Source organism: Sphaerodactylus townsendi, linkage group LG01 (assembly GCF_021028975.2).
Source record: "Sphaerodactylus townsendi isolate TG3544 linkage group LG01, MPM_Stown_v2.3, whole genome shotgun sequence".
NCBI classification, from domain to species: Eukaryota; Metazoa; Chordata; class Lepidosauria; order Squamata; family Sphaerodactylidae; genus Sphaerodactylus; species Sphaerodactylus townsendi.
Window position 1 is genome coordinate 140950353 of NC_059425.1, and position 20825 is coordinate 140971177.

Genomic DNA, 20825 nt, shown 5'->3' on the forward strand with positions numbered 1-20825 from the left:
CTCTGGTACAGCACAGCAGTGGTATGCCATAGCAGCCAACCAACATTGCAGCTGCAGTATGACTTTCCATCACAGGTACACTGGCATACCCACCAAGCTAGCACAGGTGGGAATTAGGCAGTTCCCTATGTTCCTCAAATAGGTACCGTCAGTGGCGTCAAAACCAAGATACTATGCAAGCCAGAACCACTTTGTAGTACACAGGTCACCATTATGCAAAGAAAGCATCCCCGTTCGCTCACACAAATGTCATGCCCCAAGATATGGACTCTCACATTATCTGCATCCACTGCTTCTAGGTCAGGACCAGCCAGTTCAGATGCTAAGTTGAACTACATGGAGCTCCATCAAATGATGGAGAAGGGCTGGCCTAAGGCAACACAGATGTTTTGCTTGTGGTGGAACACCACTTTTTCCACCTTCATCAGGTACACAGCCAGGACATCATGCAGCCCGGGGCACACACTGCCAGGATCACTACACCCTTTCCTATGCCCACTTGCTAACTGGGAAGGGTGCTTACCATCAGAACTGAGAAGTTGGGGCTGTCCCCCACTACTTGCAGTATTTTCTGAACACAATGTGAACACAGGTCTATGCATGCCAGCCATGCCTTCGCACCAAATGTGCTCCCCCCTCCCCCACCAATGTCACCACATGCCCTGGCAGTGAGGTGGCTATTCCCCATGGCCAGACCACAGGGAGACTAAGAAAAGAGGTTGGAACATGACTACAGCTGTCTCAGCTGTCAGAGAATTTTTTTCCAGATTCACTTCTACAAGTGTGGTGTAGTGAGCCAGTGTGGTATAATGATTAAGAGTGATGGACTTTGATCTGGAGAACCAGGTTTGATTCCTCACTCCTCCATATGAGCAGTAGACTATTAACTGGTGAACTGGATTTGTTTCCCTGCTCCTACATATAAAGCCTGCTGGGTTACCTTGGACTAGTCACAGTTTTTTAGAACTCTCTCAGCCCCACCTACCTCCAAGGTGTCTGTTGTGGAAAAAAGAAGGGAAATGAGTTTGTAAGCCACTTGGAGGCTCCTTCTGGGAGAGAAAAGTGGGGTATAAATCCACTCCTCCTCCTCTGTAATACCTATGGACATGTAATGCAAGTGCCTTGGCAGGGTCTATTGTCACGAGTCATGGGTCTTCTGGCCACCTCCATCAGGGCAACAGCAGTTGCTGTTAGATGGTGATATTGCAGAGCATAGCACAGAATACAAACAGCAACACCCAGGGCTGTGTGGCCTTGTGGTACAATGTAGTGCAGGCATCATAAATGCATCTTCACCTGTCCAAATACCATATTGATTATCATTTGGGTCTAACAACAGGGCTGGTTTTAGGCTGAATAGAATAGCAGCCAGGTACCTCCTGGTACCCACCCATGGCCAGTGTCCCCCATAGGCCTCTGGCACAGCCATTCAACTATCAGTAAGCCCCTACCCTCTGGCCAGGAAGTCAGCATACTACAGTGGCCACATACTATGAAAATCTGGGGATCTGTGCGCTTCCTGGGAACCTGGCAACAAAGTCGGTCAAGATGCCCTTGTGGTCACAGCAGACCCTCATACAAAGTCTGTAGAAGTGGTGGTAGTTGCCAAATGCCTGCAGCTCAGCCTTGGGAATAATGAAGGTGCCAACTCAGCCTTGGGAATGATGAAGGTGCCACGAATATAATCCGTGGCATCAACAATGTTCAAGTGTACCCAAACTGAACAGCATGGTTGTGGCCCAGCTCAGCCTCCTCTATAAGGAAGTGCAACAGGGTGGTGGGTCTGCCAGAAGCTGTCATCTGCCTTCCTTGCTTGCACAGCTGCTGGAATCTCCTACCAAGGGTGTCCTTGCCATCGTAGCCACGGGCCTTCTTGTGTAAGGCCACCGGTCCTTCTCCTTTCTATCTGTGTCACGACTAGGGCTGAGAACAAACAATTGTGCTTGTTAAATTTCAGGTTAGAGTTTTTAAAACCCAGAATTTTTTTGGTAAAGCTGGATAAAGCTGATACTCATTGGCTTTATTCGGCTTTTTGCTGAAATGTTTCAGGCTTTAAAAACCAGAACCCAAAATTTATGGGGGGGGGGGGGTTGCTTGCAGAAACCAGAGCTTTCCACTCTCTGCTTGCAAAAGCTGAAAAAGCCAAAACGTGGTGGTGGGGGTTGTAAACACCCCCTCCCAAAAGAGGGTTGGTGGAGGTGAATTTTTTTCTGAGTTGATCTGGGTTGATCCAGGTTGTTGATCCGGGTTGACCAAATCACCACCCCTAGTCGCAACATTTGTTTCGGTTTGTTGTGCCTGTGCTTTTGAAGGCGCTTGTCGGCAGGGGGGCTGGAGTGTTCCAGAACTGCAGTGGCCAGCCACAAATCCCACACTCTACAGGTATCTAGGGTACTGCTCCCTGTGCCTTCTGCTCCTGTGCTGGTGATTGGCTGCTCTCCCTATCTGTCTCAGCTGCAGCACTGGAGCTTTGTGCCAGTTTTCCATGATTACTAGGGACTTGTGAGATGCCTTCAGACCTGAGCTGCCTACCCCTCATTTTTATTATTCACAACAGCTAAAGAAATTCATTCAAATAAGCCTCTACATTTTTTTAGATAAAAAAGCCTTTCCCTGGGGTTATTACCAAAGCTGCTTATTCAATTTAACCTGTTCAATAACCTTTATTCCAAAACCAAAAGCATCTAGTTCATTATGCTGCTCTTTCAGAATCCGAAAAGGAATAGTAATTGTTCTAAATGTCTGCTAACTTCTAAGATGTTCTTCTTGAATATTTGCAAATTTAAACAAATCTCAACAGCACACACACACTCTCTCTCTTGTCACAATGAGACCGCTTACTTTAAAAAGCCTTCTCAGAAATCCCATGCCTGTGGTAGATGGGAGGAAACTTCTTTTCAACCACAAGCTATTTACACAGCTTCAAAAAATATTTCACAAGAACATTTCTATTAAACTTACAGCATCCTCTGAGATATCACTTTTTTTTCCAATCAGCTTTGTACTTTTGTCCACAACTAAAAGGCCAATGATTGTTTTAAGTTCAGTTACGCTGATTTTAAGGGAAATGTTTTCAGAAGGTTTAGCTTTATCTTTGCTCCAATACATGTTAATCTGCAGGTAAAAACATTTTATTAGTTTGTATTCTGTTGAAGATGATTTGAAACAGCTAATTATTTTCAAATAGGCTGTTACCCAAGAAACAAAAAATACCCACATGTAGCCTTCACAGATGAACATCTTGATGCAGGTTATAGGATCTTTAGGAATAAAGTATAATGTAGAAGTCTTGTTTTGGAATCAGAAGAAGTTAGTAATTGGATTTCAGCTTGTGAAATAGTTTATAAATCTGAATTCAAAGGAAATCACTACATACCTGGTTTTTAAAGACATGATGTACAGGAACATTCAGAACATCATTTATTACTTCCCCACTTTCAGTAACATAGTAGGCAATTATGCCCGCCATTGGTGTCCAAGAATTTTCAGGTGTTAAAGTGAAGGTTGAGGAATTCAGCTCAGTTTTGCCTGCAGCTACAATTTGTTCTTTAGACACCACCTGAGTGGGGAGGAAAATCAAATTGGTTAAGCTGCCTAGAGGATGTGCTGCATTTAAAATTATAAAGCAATTACTTTATAGAGGTAGAGGTTTTTTCAGTGCTGCTACCTAGTGGACTCTGACAACTCTTTGCCCCTACCCACCCACCCACCCATTGCAGTGTTCAGAAGCAGTGAAACACATTTGCTTCCATTTAGCTTTTTGCTGTATCTGGAGTGTCTATTTCTCTTTGCACTTTTTGTGCATTAATCCAATTTGTCTGTGTTTCAAACTTTGCAGGCTTTAACATACTGAGCGGCTGGAGATACTAAGAAAAAATGGTCTCGATTCTAGTGTTTCCTGTGATTTTTAAAGTGAGCCCCCACCCCCCCAGTAAGTTTTGAATTTAGGTTGGTAAAATGGATGTAAAGAAATGTTGGTCTTTGATCTAATATTTCATATGACAGACAATTATATGTCAGTTATTACATATTTGATGTTCTGTAAATTGCCTAGAAGACCATAAGTCATGATAGAAATATTTTAAATACATAGGACAGTCTTTGTATATTTCTTTTAATGTTAGTAATTTACATATGGGATGGGCTTGTGTGGTTTTCTCATAGTTAGTGCATCTGCTGATAAAGTGTACTGAAAAAGGAGGCTCCACATGGTAGGTCTCCCCAGTTTTCCTACCCCAGTAGTAGCCACCACCCTTCTCTGGGACATTAGCAATTTAAAAAAAAATCAGAACTAGATATATTAATACGCTGCAATCGGTATAACAGATCTTCTGAATTCCTGGCTTTCTTTTTTTAAAGTAGATCTCTATTCCCTTCCACTTCCATCAGCGGTGCGGGCCCTGCGGGATCTTAGTGATTTCTGCAGGGCCTGTAAGACCGAATTGTTCCACCGGGCTTTTGGGGAGGCCAGGCACAGATTGGATGTCCCTGTGTTGCATGCTGTACCATCATTGGCACTACCGGTGTGACATCTTTCGGTATTGTCTGTCCCCTCCCGGCCTTGGGACTGGGAGCCATCATTAGTATTATTAATATTGTATTTACTGGGTTTTAGAATGCTGCTTATTCTGAGTTATGTATTTTAACTATTTATCACTTACTTATTGTGCACATTGTTTTAGTTGTGGTTTTGTTGTATACCGCCCAGAGCCCTTCAGGGGTGGGCAGTTTATCAAATTTAATAAATAATAATAATAAATAATAAACATTTCCCCTTAAAGCTATGCAAGGGAAGGGGGTACAGACTTGCTTTTTAAGATGGAAACTGAGAATTTAGAAAACCTGTTACATGTATTGCTATAACAGTAAATCAATGTAAAAATATTCTAGTGCTGATTTAAAAAAAATAACACTCCCTTTGGTGGCGGTGAGAAGAAATGGGTACTATGGAGATAAGTGTTAGAAAATGATTTGAGAAAGGTCAGAGAAAAGCCAGGGAAACCCCAAGAAAAGCAGGAACACACCACAATGCTGTTCAGAATTGGACAGGGGGACCCCCAACAGTATGGAACCCAGGGCAGATAATCCATGTGCAAATGGCCATTATGTCAATGAACCACTATGTTTTAAAAGCTCCAAAAGAAAGAGTATGAAATTTCTGTCTCATACAAATTATATTAACCGTTTCCCCAAATGAAACACTTGGCAGTTTTTCCACTGAAAAAGGCATAGGAACTATCTATGGACAATTCAGAGGCAACATTTCACTTTGACAATATATGCAGCAAAAGAAGCATAAGAAGCAAATAAAAGAATGACCACAGGAAAGGTCTCCAGCATTTCAGTAGGATCTTTAACAGACCTGAATTCTTTGACCAGCTGATGGTGATGCTTTGATATGGTGACTGATCATCTGAATCTGCTAACATGTTACAGAGATTGTCACCTACCATACATTCAACCTATAAGTTCAGCACAGAACTCATCATTTTTCAGCTTGTACTGAGGCATATCTTCACCAGGATTGTTTTTTTCTTTTACATGAAACTGGTCAATCACTGTTAATGATTGTCTCACATTGGCTTGAGAAATGAAATGATGGATCAGAAAAGAACCAATATATCAAAGAAAAAGAGTTTACTTATCACTGTGTACTACAAAGTATGCTTGCTCTTGAATTCCTATGTGGGGGGTAAGCATGGATGAAAAAATAATATAGTATTTTGTCTAAAAATTACTAAATTAATATTTTCCTCTTGAGAATGACATCACTTTCTTAGCTCCAAGCTTTTTTTAGCATCTTGCTAATACTATTTTTCTTATGGTACTGAATTTTTTAAAAAAAATGTAAAATAATTGAGATATAATCTACCATGTAGCTGATCTCTGTCACAGGCCTGTTGCTTCTAATGCTCAGCTCCAAAGGTGTCCCAACCTAGAAAAATAATGTAAATTGAATAAACATGTCAATGATGGTGTAATGTGTTTGCTATTGAATTCAAGAAATCGGAAAATAACTGGTGAAGATAGGTTACCTTTACATCTTGACTCATCTTTTTAATTGCAAGGTAAGTTGAACTGGGAGAGTAGAATACATCATTTATGACTAAAGGAGTTTGAACATCAAGAAATTTGGCCTGTCAAAAAAGCATCCAAGAAGTCTGTGAGTAAAGTAAAACAAACTAATGGAGCAATAAATATTTAAAGGACTTAGTATGTTCGTTGCCTCTTTTTTTTTGCCGTCAAGTCACAGCTCACTTCCGACATCCCCATAGGGTTTTCAAAGCAAGAGATGCTCAGAGGTGCCATTGACTGCCTCCACATCACCCTGGTACTCTTTGGAGGCCTTTCATCCAAATCCAAGCCAGGGACAGAGCTGAGAGTATGACTGGCCGAATATCAACCAGCAAGCCTCAAGACATGTGGAGATTTGAACCAGGACTTCCCAGGTCCTAGCCCAACACCTTAACTGCAACACCATGCTGGCTCTCTCCTTCTTTGCCTACTTCCTTTAAAAGTCATGTGACAAGTAGCACACTGCCTTCTGGTGTCAGCTCATCAATTCTTCTCATCTTATCTGATTGACAGAAGCTCTCTGGGTCTTTAGCATGGAGTATTATAGTTACTCCATTTTCTTTGAGGTGGCGAGGCCAAGGATTGAATTTGGGACCGTTTGTATATCAGCAGGTCCTCTATGAATGAACTATGACTCTGTCACCTGAAGAACACAACCAATAAAAGAAATTCACAATAATAAAGAGCACAACCTAGAAAGTATTTCTGAGCAATTCCTGTTGATTTTCATAGTGTTTTTCCAGAACCTCCTAAATTGGATTATTTCTGTTTGGTTTGCTATCTCACAACATGCATAGTTACCTGGGTTTGCAGAGTTACTATGCAGAGTTGGTTCAGTCCAAGCCCAATGAACTCCTCATGGAACTTAAAGATGCTTTGAATCTACTACTAGAAGAAAAAGTAACAAAATATGTACCTTAAGTTCCATAAATGTTGCATTAACCAGAACTGGAAATTCAATCTGAATCATGCCCTTTTCTGGGACGGAGTAATTAAGACTCTGTTCTGCCTGAAAATCGTGGCTGATGGAGATTGTGACGTTATTCTTTCGATCATCAGAGCTTAATGGACTGTTGTCAGTTCTTGTTACTTTCAGCTGAAAACAGGGAGAAAAAAGAACATCCATAAATAAAGTTGACATGCTTTTTCAGATTCACAACACCAGTAATAAGATGTAGAAATACCTGTGTTTTTGGAATGCCAATAGCATATCCAGCATTTACAGTTTATAACAGTGTATGTGCAATGTTCTGAAAAACTCTTCTGTTGACTTATGACAGATAATGTGCAATTCTAACAAGAGTATAACATTTTGTTTCAACCGGGCACACTTAGGCAGATTCCACATGGGCTAAAAACAGTGGTGTGAAAACAGTGTGAAAATGGTGGAAAATAGTTTAAAACCTTTTCACACCATTTTCCCATAGTTTTCACACTGCTGTTTTTGGCCCATGCAGAATCCGCCTTAGAGTTTATTCATTTCTGAAACCTAAACCCAGTACTGAAATAGTTACAGAGTAATCCTAACATAGTGACATTCTTATAAATCTACTCCTCAGTGGACTTAGAAGTAGCACTTCTAAGTAGCACTGTTTGGGACACTGTTTGGGGCAACACTGTAGCACTCTTTGGGGCAACAAGGTCAATTGCCCTTGATGGGGAACATAAGGCTTTTTGTGGACTGTTTGATCATTTGGTAACTCAATGTTTATTTTCTGCTAATCTCTACAGAAGAATGCAGTTTCATTTAAACTTCAAACCAAGCCTATGCAACCCGGGCCAGTGAGCACACAAAACCAGAAACAGTCCTCTCTAGATAGCTGTGCTACCTACTTAATAATTAAGTAGCTTAATAATAATTCCATCTTCCCAGAGAATTCAGGAAAGAAGGCGCGGCCATGGCTAGTGTGCAACCCACCATTGAAGGGCAGGAGGGGCCTCCCGACAAAGGCAGCATCATTGCCCTTACAATTGCCTCTCACATGTGCGAGAGCCGGGTCCGGTTTGACACAGTCCCACGAGATCGGTGGACCGTGTCATCACCAGGCGCCGGCAGGCACCTGGTATATATTCTGGCGTCCATGTGGGGCGAGCTCATTCTCACCCTGGACGCCAAAGCTTGCCCCACACCCATTCCTATTTTACTGTTCTGTTCGGTTTCTGTTTTGTTGCTGTTTGTTCTGTCATAGCCAGCTGGGGGATTGAGCATGAGGGGTGATCTGCTGGGAAGGGGGAGCTGGGGATGCTCTCCTGGTATAACACCTCCTTGAGTTGGGGTCAAGCAAGCCAATGGGCGGGATGCCTGGCAGGGGCTACCAAGGCTTGCAGTCTAGCAGCAGATTGGAACAGGCACCAGACAGGGGTCTATCGCCCAACTGGCATGCCCCACTACAATCTTGCCCTTTGCGATCAATTCCTCCAGCAGGTGGGCTGAAGAATTGATGGCTCTGGGGAACAGCAATCATGCTGCCCAGAATGTGTGGATCACCCTCCCCCCCCCCCCCACGCTGCACCAATTTTGCTTCCTGTTAACTCCTTGTTAATAAATATATCCGGCTATGGCCAAAATTTTGCCCACAAATAAGTTGTTATGGGATTATTGTTCAAGGATGGTTTTAATGTTGGCTTGAACCCACAGGATCCATTCCGAGCCCGCAATGGTTAAGTGAAAGAATCTAGTGATCTCTTACAGTGAGTGTTCAGTACTATCATGAGGTGTCGATTTGGAACAAAATTATGACAGTTAAGCTGCTATAACATCAGTCATCTATATTCTGATAACCGTTGGCCAAATCTAAGGATATTTAAATCCAAAGACTGTATCTGTGAACAGATGATATATTTTTTCTGCAAACCTGAAAAGTGTCCCAGGTGCTTGCAATGCTGAGACTGTTCCTATTTACTCCCCCCACATTTTTTATTCTACAATTATATTTATAAGGCAAATAGTAACTACACAGGAAAAAACTCACTGTGGCTATGAAAGACAGAGAAGGCTTCAGAGCTCCTGGATACCCAGAAAATTCTAATATGTAGTCATGCAACTTTGGAAAAATAGTAGTACTCGCATTTTGAGAGATTCCTGTTCATTAAAATATATAAAATGTATCTATTACAAACAAGTATATAATCAGTGGTTCCCAAGACTAGCAAAACAAATTCCTATTTCAGATATCAACAGTTTGTGCTGCTGTTAGTAAATAACTTAATAACAGCCCAACAAATTTAGACACAACCCCCACTGAACTGGAAACATACTTATACCCAAAATTACCAACTTGGGTATTAAGGCTTGAAACATTAAAAACAAAAGATTATGAGGACTATCAAAATAGATTAACCTATAAAAAAATAATTAACAAAGAGAATCAGAATTTTCTTTTTAAAACACGAGAGGAAATATTAATAAAAAACAATAAATGTAATTGGTTTACATATATGCAACTTAAAAATTATTTTGATGAAGACAAAAAATTAAGAGGATTTATGGAAAAATCAACTATATTTGATCAGTACATGTTGATGGAAAAGGAAAAAATAATTAGCAAAATCTATAAAATACTGATAGAAGTAAAAACGGAAAAGGAACAAATGAAACATAATATGATAACCTGGGCACAAAATATAGATAGAAATATAAATATGGATGAGTGGGAAAGAATGTGGATAAATAACAAAACGTTAACAACCACAGTAGCTGTAAAAGAAAATAATATTAAACTTTTTCACAGATGGTATGTAACTCTATTAGCAATATCAAAAATTAATAGAACATATGCGCCCTTATGCTGGAAATGTGGCAAAACAGTGGGCACATTTTACCATTGTTGGTGGCTGTGCATAAAGATTCAGACATATTGGAACAAAGTTCATAATACCATAGAAAGAATATTAAAATATAAATTTGGAAAGACACCAGAAATATATTTATTAGGTATATGGGATGTAGAGGATAAGATATTACAGAAATATAAGATGATTATGTATTATTTAACCATAGCAGCTAGAATGGTATGGGCCAGACATTGGAGAACTAAAGAATCGCCCAAAGAAGAAATCGATTGTAAAGATACAAGAACTCAAAAATACGGACAAATTAACTGCACTTCTAAGAAAAGAGAACTTGGATTCATTTGAAAGAAATTGGAAACCTGTTACTGATTATCTTTTGTCATTAGATGAAAAGAAGTATTATGTTTTAAATATGAATTAATTAACGAGAAATGTGATTGGTTTTGAAATTTAAGATAGAGAATATATCAGAGATTACTAGAAAAAGGATAGAGAGAAACTATCTCTTGCTGTTTTCTTTTAATACAATTTAAATGCACAATAACGTTGATGAAGTCACAATAGAAAAAATATAGAATAAGACGTGACAGTTAGGAAATAAAAATCATGATTAATAGGAGATATGAAACTGTCAATATCCTCAAATATTATAGAGAGAAAGCATAACCTAGTGTGTTGTGTTAGTTGTGTTATATGTCTGTATTGTTTATTTAATGTTCAATAAAGTTTTGAAAATTCAAAAAAAAGAAATTAATAGTAGAGATTATTACAAATATTATTGTAGAGATAGTAGAGATTATTACAAATAATAGAGATTATTACAAATATTATTGGCATTTACTTGAGCTGGATTAGTTGAGATATGTGGTACTGCTCCCTTGGGCTACAAATTAGGTAGACAATTTTCTAATAGGACCAGATATTACTTTGATAAGAACTGGAACGTGAGTGTGACATGCTTGAGATTTTTTTTCAGGTTTCAATTATGAATGCTGAAAATTAGTTCTTGGGCCTATACAAGTCCTAAATGGGGAAAAAGTCACTGTTTTTCCAAGTCAGGTTGGAGAGGTCACTGGAAGCCAATACATGTAGATTCTAGATCTCAACTGAATTTTCTATCTGTTTCCCATGTTTCCCAAAAACTAAGTTTTAAATTAAAGATATGCTTTATTCTTGTGACAAGTGTAATTTTATGCACAATTTGGGTTAATGGGATTTAAGCCGCCTAACTACTTGACAGATTGAAGCAAAATTTGCAGTGTTAATAAGCAGTTACCACCTAAAACAAAACATCACTTTTGCAGTATAATGCTTTGCAAATAGTGACTGTGGGTGTTTTCAAATGGAAGTTTTTTCTGTAGTCTATATGCTAACCTAGGCTCATTCCGCACATGCAGAATAATGCACTTTCAAACTGCTTTCTGTGCTCTTTGAAGCTGTGCGGAATGGCAAAATCCACTTGCAAACAGTTGTGAAAGTGGTTTGAAAATGCATTATTTGCGTGTGTGGAAGGGGCCCTAGTTTTTCTCTTACCTTCCTCACATCTTCATTTTCCATTTGTTGTCACTCTGATCATTGCTTCCTCATGCTTTCTCAAAGTGTATCAAAGATGGTTGAGAAAGCACCCCCCACACAAAAAACACAAGGAAAACTGAGGAAAAAATGAAAAATGAGGATGAGGAAGTTTGACGAAACATCATTGAAGACTGGCACCTAACCATATGATTGTGTTAATGCAAAAAGACAGTCTGCTGCCAATGAAAATCCTCTGCTGTTCCCGCAGCCTACATTGTTCCTTGAACTCTTTCGTTATGATATTAAACAACTGCTACAGTTCCTTAAAGGAAAGTCCATATTAAACAACATGCCTGTAAGTGATTCCGTAACCACAGCAATCATTTCTACAGGTGGTACATAGTGTGGGTTCCATTCCCTTTCTTTGACAGTTATAACCTGCATCTCTTGCTTGTCAAGTGTGAAGTTCACAGATCCATTAATCTGAAATCAAGAAAAAAGTCAATGATTAGTTTATTTACCTTTTAAAAAGAATACCTCAAATGAAAAATCAGGACAGACTATACTTGCTATTGCACTTCAGGGGTGGTAGTCATTATTACCATAATATCTCACATTATCAGGATACAAGTCCACAAAGACTTAACAAAATTTATTCCAACAAACTTATATGAGTCAGAGTCCACTTTATAAAAAGTATATACTGAAATAAATTTTGTTCATCTTTAAAATGCCTCTAGACTCCTGTTTTACTTTGGAGAAAATGTGACTTCTTTCCTGTCACCAGAGGGTTGAGGAACACAGCTACTGAATAAGGAGCCAGGGAGTCGGAGGATTGGCAACCTGCAAATCACTTGTGAGTTTGGTGTTTTAGAATTAAAAACTGTGCAAACAGATAGGGATAGACAGGGATAAGGTGACAGTAAGAAATAAAAATTAAATGATAAGGATCCAGTAATGACAGAAGGCATAATTGATAGGAACTGACGAAAAATAGATGGAATGAGTTAGGGGACGCCTGCACAATTTGTGACACACCAAACTGCCAGATACTTAGTCCCACTCCTTTTACAGTCCCATGAAAGTAGTGCTTCATCAGGCCACTTAAAAATATAGTTTGTGAACGACACTTAGTGCTAATAGGTTGTGCAGACCAGGAGGCAAAACAGAAGTGGACAAAACACTAAGGAAAGACTAAGGGGGTCCATGAAAGGATTTTTTTTTAAAAAAATCACAAATATTTCTGGAACATGCTTGAAAGAGAAAAGTAATCTTGTAATGAGGTGATGGATTTATCTTGTCAACCAAGAAATTCTTAAGTGAAAAAGTGGTCTTCAAATACATTTTAAGTATAGATGCTTAAAATAACTCACCGTCAATACTTTAGTGATATTTTTGTTCCGGTCCCAATAAGATGAAGAAAAGCAAGTGACAGTTACTTTCCCTTTCACAGGTTTTCCATATGTATACCTGAAACAATCAGATCATTATTTGGGGGCATTCCAATTATAAAGACAGGAAACCAATATCATAAATCAACAGGAATCTATTTGCCTTTAACATAATTAATGTACATTATAACTTTGGAAAAGGATGTTAGGGACATCTTATTTTGGGCTCTGGGAGTACTTCAAACCACACTGGATCAGTGTAGCCGCTGTCTACTGTTCTAAAGAATTAAATAATTTCTCCTTTCTATTACAAAGAACAATAACTAGCACAGGATCCATATAACATAGTTGGACAATACAAGAAACATTAAACTGTTATTCGATTATTAAACTGCTACTAGGTGACGTACCTATACTTTTCAAAACTCTGATCAAATATCTGGCTGGAACATCTCCTATCTCATTCACCACTGGATCTATTTACCCTCCTTCACTTCTCCTACCTGCTTTAGGACAGACATCAGGACTTGCCAGACAAACATCAGTTTGCCCTGGTAAAGAATTATTCCCCAGTAACCAAATTGTGGGGTTATAGTTAGTTAGTTAGTTAGTTAGTTAGTTAGTTAGTTAGTTAGTTAGTTAGTTAGTTAGTTAGTTAGTTAGTTAGTTAGTTATTGTCGTATTTATATACCGCCCCATCCCCTGAGGGCTCTGGGCGGTGGACAACAGATTAATATCACATAAACAATACATAATCAATATAAATAACATCATTAAAACATAAAATTACAGCATTCTACAAAAACCACTTGGCGTCCAATATTAAACTATTAATAAAACCCTCCCAAAGAGGGGGACGGTAGATCTAGATGTCACAGCTCCCAGGGTGTTAAAAAGGGAGGGGCAAACATCATTTAATACAGGGTTACATTCTCATACAAGTTTGCAAATCTCCATCACACAATAAAAACCCAATGTCTACTTTGGAGTAATCCAATTTCCTGCAATAGGACTAAATGTCTACTTTGGAGTAATCCCATTTCCTGTAATAGGGCTAGTGTAATTCAATACTAAAACTGATTGTTTAATTAATTATGTTTTGATCTTCTTTTTTGCCTCCTCCACACACCCCAAGGTTCACAAAGTCCATGTCAGTTGCTTAATTCACTCTTCCTAGCAACAGAACAAAGCAATGAAATTCTCTGATTGCTTGAATGAAGGAGCGTAATCCACAGGAGCAGGAAAATCAGGAGGACATTCTGAGGCAGATTCTGCATGGGCCAAAAATAGCAGAGTGCAGTCGGCGTAAACAGAAACACAGCTACCCCGGGGCATATGCATGGCCAGGCATCACGTGGACAGCATGCAAATGGGGCGCGGCAGGGTTTTTTTTGTTGTTGGGCGTCCATTCCTGCATAGCTGTGCAGGAATGCACACATGACTGCCCACAACGACACTGACATCCCACGAGACCTGAATACGACCCTGTGCGCCTGCACGGCTTCACAGAAGTGAGCCGGAAATAAAACACACTCGCGAAGCCGAAGCAGAAACACCTCCTGCCCGGCCATTCGCTCGGCACCATTACTCTGTGTCCTAGTCTCTGGACCAGCAGAAAACAAGTTAGCTCCATCTTCAACTTGACATCAGGTATAGCACCTCCCACACTCCTGACTTTTTAAAACATTTTTTTCACTGTGACAATATTATCAACCATATGAGAAGAGAAAAACTAGATCTGCATTTCTTGAAGTTTGAAGCCCAAACTTGACATTGTGTGTAACATACGATTGCTATGAGGACATGTAGTCAGACAAGAGCGGTGATTTCCCCTTGGGAACTCAGTTCTGAAACACTGCATGGGCCTGATTCAGGCTGATAGGTCAGTGCAGATACACTTCAACCACCCTCCCTATGCTTTTCTCAACCTGGAATGACTCCAGTGGATGCTACTTGTCCCATTAGTGGGCTGCACAAGTGCTAAAGATATACAGCTCTCCTCCACAGGATTGCAATTTAAGGGTAACATATTACAATTGTTCCAAAATTATTGATCTTGCAGGATTTATCCAGTCTACCAAATCCAAACTAGTTTATTTATTTTTATTTATTTATTCTTTAGACTTTTATACCGCCATATCCCCAAAGGGCTCCAGGCGGTGTTACTCTGTAATCTTAGGTACCACCATTTGAAACAAACATCATCAATATAGCACTTGATATTCTTGGTGGTTTGTTTGCTCAAATAAAATTAACAGTAGTATCTTGCCATGGGCAGCCATAATTTTATCAACAGGAGAAATGAGCCTAACAGCGCAATCCTAAACAGATTTATACTCTTCTAATCCACTGACATCAACTGGACTAGAAGGGTATAACTCTAGTGATACGCTGTAAGTAATATAAGTGTATATTACTTACAGCGTATCACTAGAGTTATACCCTTCTAGTCCAGTTGATGTCAGTGGATTAGAAGAGTATAAATAACCGATTTAATAACCGATTGATCTTCTTTCAGATTAAAAAATATTTAAACCCAATCTCAATTTCAAAACTTTCTTGAGTGTTTCCATACTTAGTTTGCTCATCCTTCTACCAGATGAGCAGTACCAGACATACTGACTAGCAGAGAATAGAACTGGAAGCAGTGAATCCATCGCTCTTGGAGGGGGGGATTTCTGTGTGAAGATGCTTTCTGTGTAGACATCCAGTTTCATATCCACTAAATAAGCATGTTCCACCCTAAGCCATAAGTAATTCCTACTCATAAAAGGCAACATGTTCTTTTTACTTACTTTGCTGTGACAGCACCACTGAAACTCTCATCTTTCAAAGAGTAAAACAGAGGTGTTGATAGAATGACTTCAAATTTTGGCAACACTAAAAAAATAAAAAGTTATAGTTGTTTTATAAAAGAAATGGGATGATAATGACTGGGAAATTATAAGTACCTTTCAATTTTTTGCTTACATACTGTTGCACTCATGGTTCAGAACAGGCTTTTGATGAAGAGAGTAGGGTCATAACAAATGTCTGTGAAATTTTGGGTAGAACTCATTGATTTGTTCATTGTACCCATCATACTGTCACACCATTTCTCTAACTTTGTAATCCAATTTCCTTCATTGTTGTGTATATTACATTATTTTATTATATGTAAAGCAGTACTTGAATTCTGCTTTTTACAAATCTGTCAGCCTTGAGTTTCAGTGTCAAAGGTGAACTGTAGGTAAATAAATAGCTTATGTTTTACACAAATAATATTGTACTAATCAGAATCATATGATATTTCAGTAATAAAGGTTTTCAGTACAATACAAATAATATGTTTATATTATTATTATATCCTGATCAGGCTTGTAGCTCAGAGCTCTTCCCACTCTCCACACATTTCAGTAATAAGGTTTTTCAGTAACATGTAAATATGTTTATATGTCTGTTAATGTGTAGAAATGGGAAGAAAAGCCTTCCTCCATTTTAGTATCTGTAATTACAGGTAAGCTATCAAGCGACAGAAAAACACAGCCATGGAGATTGTTGGCAGAGTGGCACTGCCTACCTCTTCCAAACTGAAGTCAGGAATTCAGGGATCCTTTCTTCCTCCAAACATAACACGTACCAAAAACTATAATCAAACTCATGGCCTAAAAACAAACTATTGTACTATTTATTCAAGAACATGGGAGAGAAAGCACAGGTATACTAAGGACCAGCTACCAGGAGTTCAAAGAAGTACTGCTCTGCTACATTGGCATGGAAGCCTCTTTCTCCAGAATTCTGGACATCCTGCCATATTCCACTTCCAAATACTGTGCCATAGATTGCTTACAAAGGAACACAGTCACAAATGTACAACATCTCTTCTTTAATAGTTCCACCCTACCAATATGCAATTACTTTTTCCGAAAGAGAGATTGAAAGTAAGGAGCATAAACTTGGAGGCTTCTAGGGAAAAGCTAGGGGCCCCATGGCGCAGAGTGGAAAGCTGCAGTACTACAGTTCAAGCTCCGCTCATAACCTGAATTCAGCCTGATGGAAGTCAGTTTCAGGTAGTCTGCTCATGGTTGACTCAGCCTTCCATCCTTCCAAGGTCGGTAAAATGAGTGCCCAGCCTATTAGTGGAGTAAAGTGTAAATGACTGGAGAAGGCAGTGGCAAACCACCCCATAAACATAGTCTCCTGGTAAAGGCTGTGATGTGATATCACCCATAAATGTGTAAAGGCCCAGTTCTTGGATAGGGGACTACTTTTACCTTCTTACAACAGCTTAAAAGAACTCTGGTGTCCATAGAAGCATACATTCTTCTGTACTGCAGCCACTTGTATCACCAAAGTTATCTCAGGGATTATTAGCTATTTAATTCTCAATTTTCTGTTGTATCTGTATTCTAGGGGGAAAGTTAAATCCTTTGTTTTAGAAGCAGGGAGGCTCAGGAGCAGTTACTATACAATCACAATTTGGACTCATTAGCCAAACGTTTAACAATTGTGCATTAAAGGTTCATTTTGGTTGCTCTAACACACATTTATCAGCCATTTCCAAGACACTCTGCCTGTGGGCAGTGGTGCGGTCGGCGGCCAGGAGAGCAGGAGGCGGTGAACGGAGAGGAAGGCTGTTCCTGGCATGGTGGTCATTGAGGGCTGGGAAGGTCAGTCGCTGGAAGCCAGCGGTACAGAGTGTGTGTTTGGGGAAGCAAAGGTGTGTGTCAGTGGCGTGCGTGCTGGCCGATGGTGGGCATGCGCATTTGGAGGTGGTGGTTGGGGAGGGGGAGGGTGGTGGCGGTCTGCAGGCGAGTTAGCCTGGAAGTTGAAGGAGGCGTTCTAAGCTGTGTTGTGTGCATGCACCGTGCGTTTTTGGTGGAAATTTAGGGTTTGCATGGCACAGGATTGGTCCCACAGTGAGGGAAGGAGCAAAGAACACGGAAGGAGGCATGTTGGATGGCTTGTGAAAATTTCACGCCATTTGGTCCAGCCGTTTGGGAGATCACCTGTTACCAACAAACTCACAGTTAGCTTTTTATATATATATATATAGATGAGGCATGTACAAAGTGGGTCTTCTGACATTCTATATATTTAACTTGTAATAGTTAAGACATCTTTGGAACCTTCATTCATTTTTTTTCCAAGAATTTTCTTTTTCAGAGTCTGAAAAAGAATATCTGTTATCAGGCAGGCAAAACTCACCATATTCCATCACAGTAAATGTTTGATAATGAGTTTGGTCCTATGAGAAAACAAACAGAGAACCCACTATAAAACATGTTCAATTTCCTGTGTTGTGTCATGGAAAAAAATCTAGCTACTACTTTTTAAAAATTAGGCAAAAGTTGAATTGCATTGTTTCAAATCTGACAATTTGGGGTTTTATAATCACCAACATCAAAAGTCAAAATCAGTATCCTTTAAATACCTATGCAACTGTGTCCCAAAATCCTTTAAAAACTGAAACGCCTAACAAATTGTATTATAAGACTCTGCGGGCCATAGCCCGAATTCACAGATGCAGTTTTCTAAAGAGAAAAGTTTACAATGTCAGAGCCTAATTATACTCTGTTCCCATATTTCTGTATGCCTATTGAATTAGGAAATCAATTCATGTACCTGAAAGTATACTACAAAAGATTGGGCTATAACTGATTTGATAGACTTTGAGGCATCACAGGACTTTTTTTAAAAATTACAACAGGTTGGCATTTTTCCATTTAGACTTTACAATATAAGTACAAGAGTCTTAAAGTGGCTAACAACTGCCTTCACTATCCATGCTTTCTACAAATTATACAAAACTGAATTATTCAAGAGGGTTTTTCTACACAAATAATAGGGTAGCACTGTACAAATAGTTTAACAAAGTTACTTGGATACATGTGGACTATGGTCTATAGCACTGTTTACAGTTTGCTGTTAAGTTTGGATTCTGCTATGTAATTTTGGTTCATTTAAACAGTTTGCTTTGCTTCAGTTTAGTTTTTATATTTATGGTTGGTTCTACAACCCAAATCTTATTTCATTCTCAAATGTACCATCCTGTTGATGTTATTGACTCACTGTGTAATCTACCTTGACTCCTAGTTAGAAAGGCGGACTATAAATAAAATAAATAAACATAACATATTAAGAATGTCATCTCTATATAATGTGTTCCCTGGCTTATGCAAAAATAAATATAATAAATCCATATTTCTGGGAGGCAATTCAATTCACATCACGAGATTTTGTCACAGATTTCATTGATAAAGGTACTGCATTTTAGTACACAATTCATGATACTAATACACACATGTACTTCAACCTGTATCGACCAATCACCCAGCACAGGATATCTGGATATTTTAAATGTCTTGGAAATCATGCCCAGTTTTCCATTTTCTGCCAACCACTGTTGAATCAAATTGCGCCGAGGATCCTGTAAAGAAATCCATATCATGTGTCAAACTGTGGATTTAGCAACATGACAAATGTGAAGAACATTCAAGCTGAAGAATTAAAGCCACATATCTTATTGAGTTCTAAGAGTATTTCATCAGGTAACATGGAGTAGATTGCAGTCACAACAGCTTCAGAAATATGGAATTTGTTCTAGCAAAAGCCATCTGTATGCAATTTTCACCAACTCTACCGCTACTGATGAAGGGTCAAATCAGTTTCTCAGAAAGACCAATGTAGATTTTTTACCAACCTGATTTGATTCTCTCTGTCATAATATCTATTTTTATCATGACCTTTCTTCAAGAAGATACAAGTGGTATACATGTTCCTCCCAACACTTTGCTTTCACAACAACCTTATTATATAGGTTAAGCTCAGAGGAAGTGGGACTGGTCTAAAACAGGGGTGGTCTAAAACAGGGATTGGTCTAAAACAGGACTACAATTCCCATCAACCCCTGCCAGCATGGCCAATTGTAGTCCATGAACATCTGAAGCACCATAGGTTGGTTACCCTAGTCTAAAATCATTCAGTGAGCTTCATAATACAAAGCCAGGATTAGAAACCACGTTCTCCCATGACCACATTCTCCCATGACACAGTAGCGAACCTTTGGCACTCCAGATGTTATGGACTACAATTCCCATCAGCCCCTGCCCTGGAGTGCCAAAGGTTCGCCACCACGGCCCTAGTCAGACACTCTACACCCCACCGGCCAATCACTTAGCATTATGTGACTTGCTGTGTAATGGAGTCCCTGTACTCTTTTTTTAAAGAAAGGGATGAATTTCTGAGCAAAGAATCATCACAAGTACTTAATTTCTGCCCATCAGCTTCTTGTTCAAACTTGATCCCTTGTGAAACAGGAAAGACACTGGGGTTTCAACTTGTAACAAATAAATTAATGTCTGTACTTACCCGAATATACAAATTTACTAAAGCATTGAGTGGCTTAAGGTCTGGATGCAAAGTAACAATTCGTATGTTCACATCTTGCCCTGGTTTGTACATAGACTTATCCGTCTGGATAAACACCGAGAAGCTCTTATGTTCAAATGAAAGGTCTGTTTGGTTAGAAAACAACAGTACGCCCTCCGCATACCCTTTGACTAGCAAACTATAATCACCCATAGGACTGCCCAGTGGGAGCTGAAAGGGGAAAAAAAGAAAGAACAGTTCACCATGGTGAAATTTCTTTAAAGTTTCTGATTACATGGACATAATTGACACAATGAATAATCAAAACTCACAAAAAAGGTTAAAACTAACTACAGGGATATCAAAACTCCCCTCACAAAGTTACCATTTGATAATCAATAGAGTGTTTCACATATACATTGTATATCGTAAACTTAACGTGTTAACTACTTAAAACTGAATGAGGGGAGAAGTGAAGGGATAGCAACACCAGACATTTTGACTCTGCGTTCCTAATTTTTGCTCTGGTAAAATTACTCCCATCCCATCAGTCAGTGTACACAACTATCCCAACCTTTCCACCTTTGTTAAATAGCTCTAGTCCAAAGTGCACTGTGTAAGATGATTTATTTTAAGTTTACTTGTTTACTTACTAATCCGATCTGCGGCTTTATCCACCATCAGCCATCCAACATAGTCTGT

General features: G+C 39.2%; 1 protein-coding gene across 1 annotated transcript in view; it reads right to left on the reverse strand.

The window, feature by feature from the left end:
* The window catches only part of CD109 (CD109 molecule), a 97904-nt gene that overhangs the window by 60462 nt on the left and 16617 nt on the right, over positions 1–20825 (reverse strand). Inside the window, exons 4-15 of the mRNA XM_048495810.1 lie at positions 20124–20354; positions 19057–19182; positions 17961–18000; positions 15569–15653; positions 12756–12852; positions 11736–11865; positions 9048–9157; positions 6992–7171; positions 6036–6137; positions 5873–5935; positions 3377–3559; positions 2962–3114 (exon numbers count right to left, since the gene is read on the reverse strand). Coding sequence (XP_048351767.1) covers positions 2962–3114; positions 3377–3559; positions 5873–5935; positions 6036–6137; positions 6992–7171; positions 9048–9157; positions 11736–11865; positions 12756–12852; positions 15569–15653; positions 17961–18000; positions 19057–19182; positions 20124–20354 — 1500 coding nt within the window. The remainder of the gene's footprint in view (positions 1–2961; positions 3115–3376; positions 3560–5872; positions 5936–6035; positions 6138–6991; positions 7172–9047; positions 9158–11735; positions 11866–12755; positions 12853–15568; positions 15654–17960; positions 18001–19056; positions 19183–20123; positions 20355–20825) is intronic.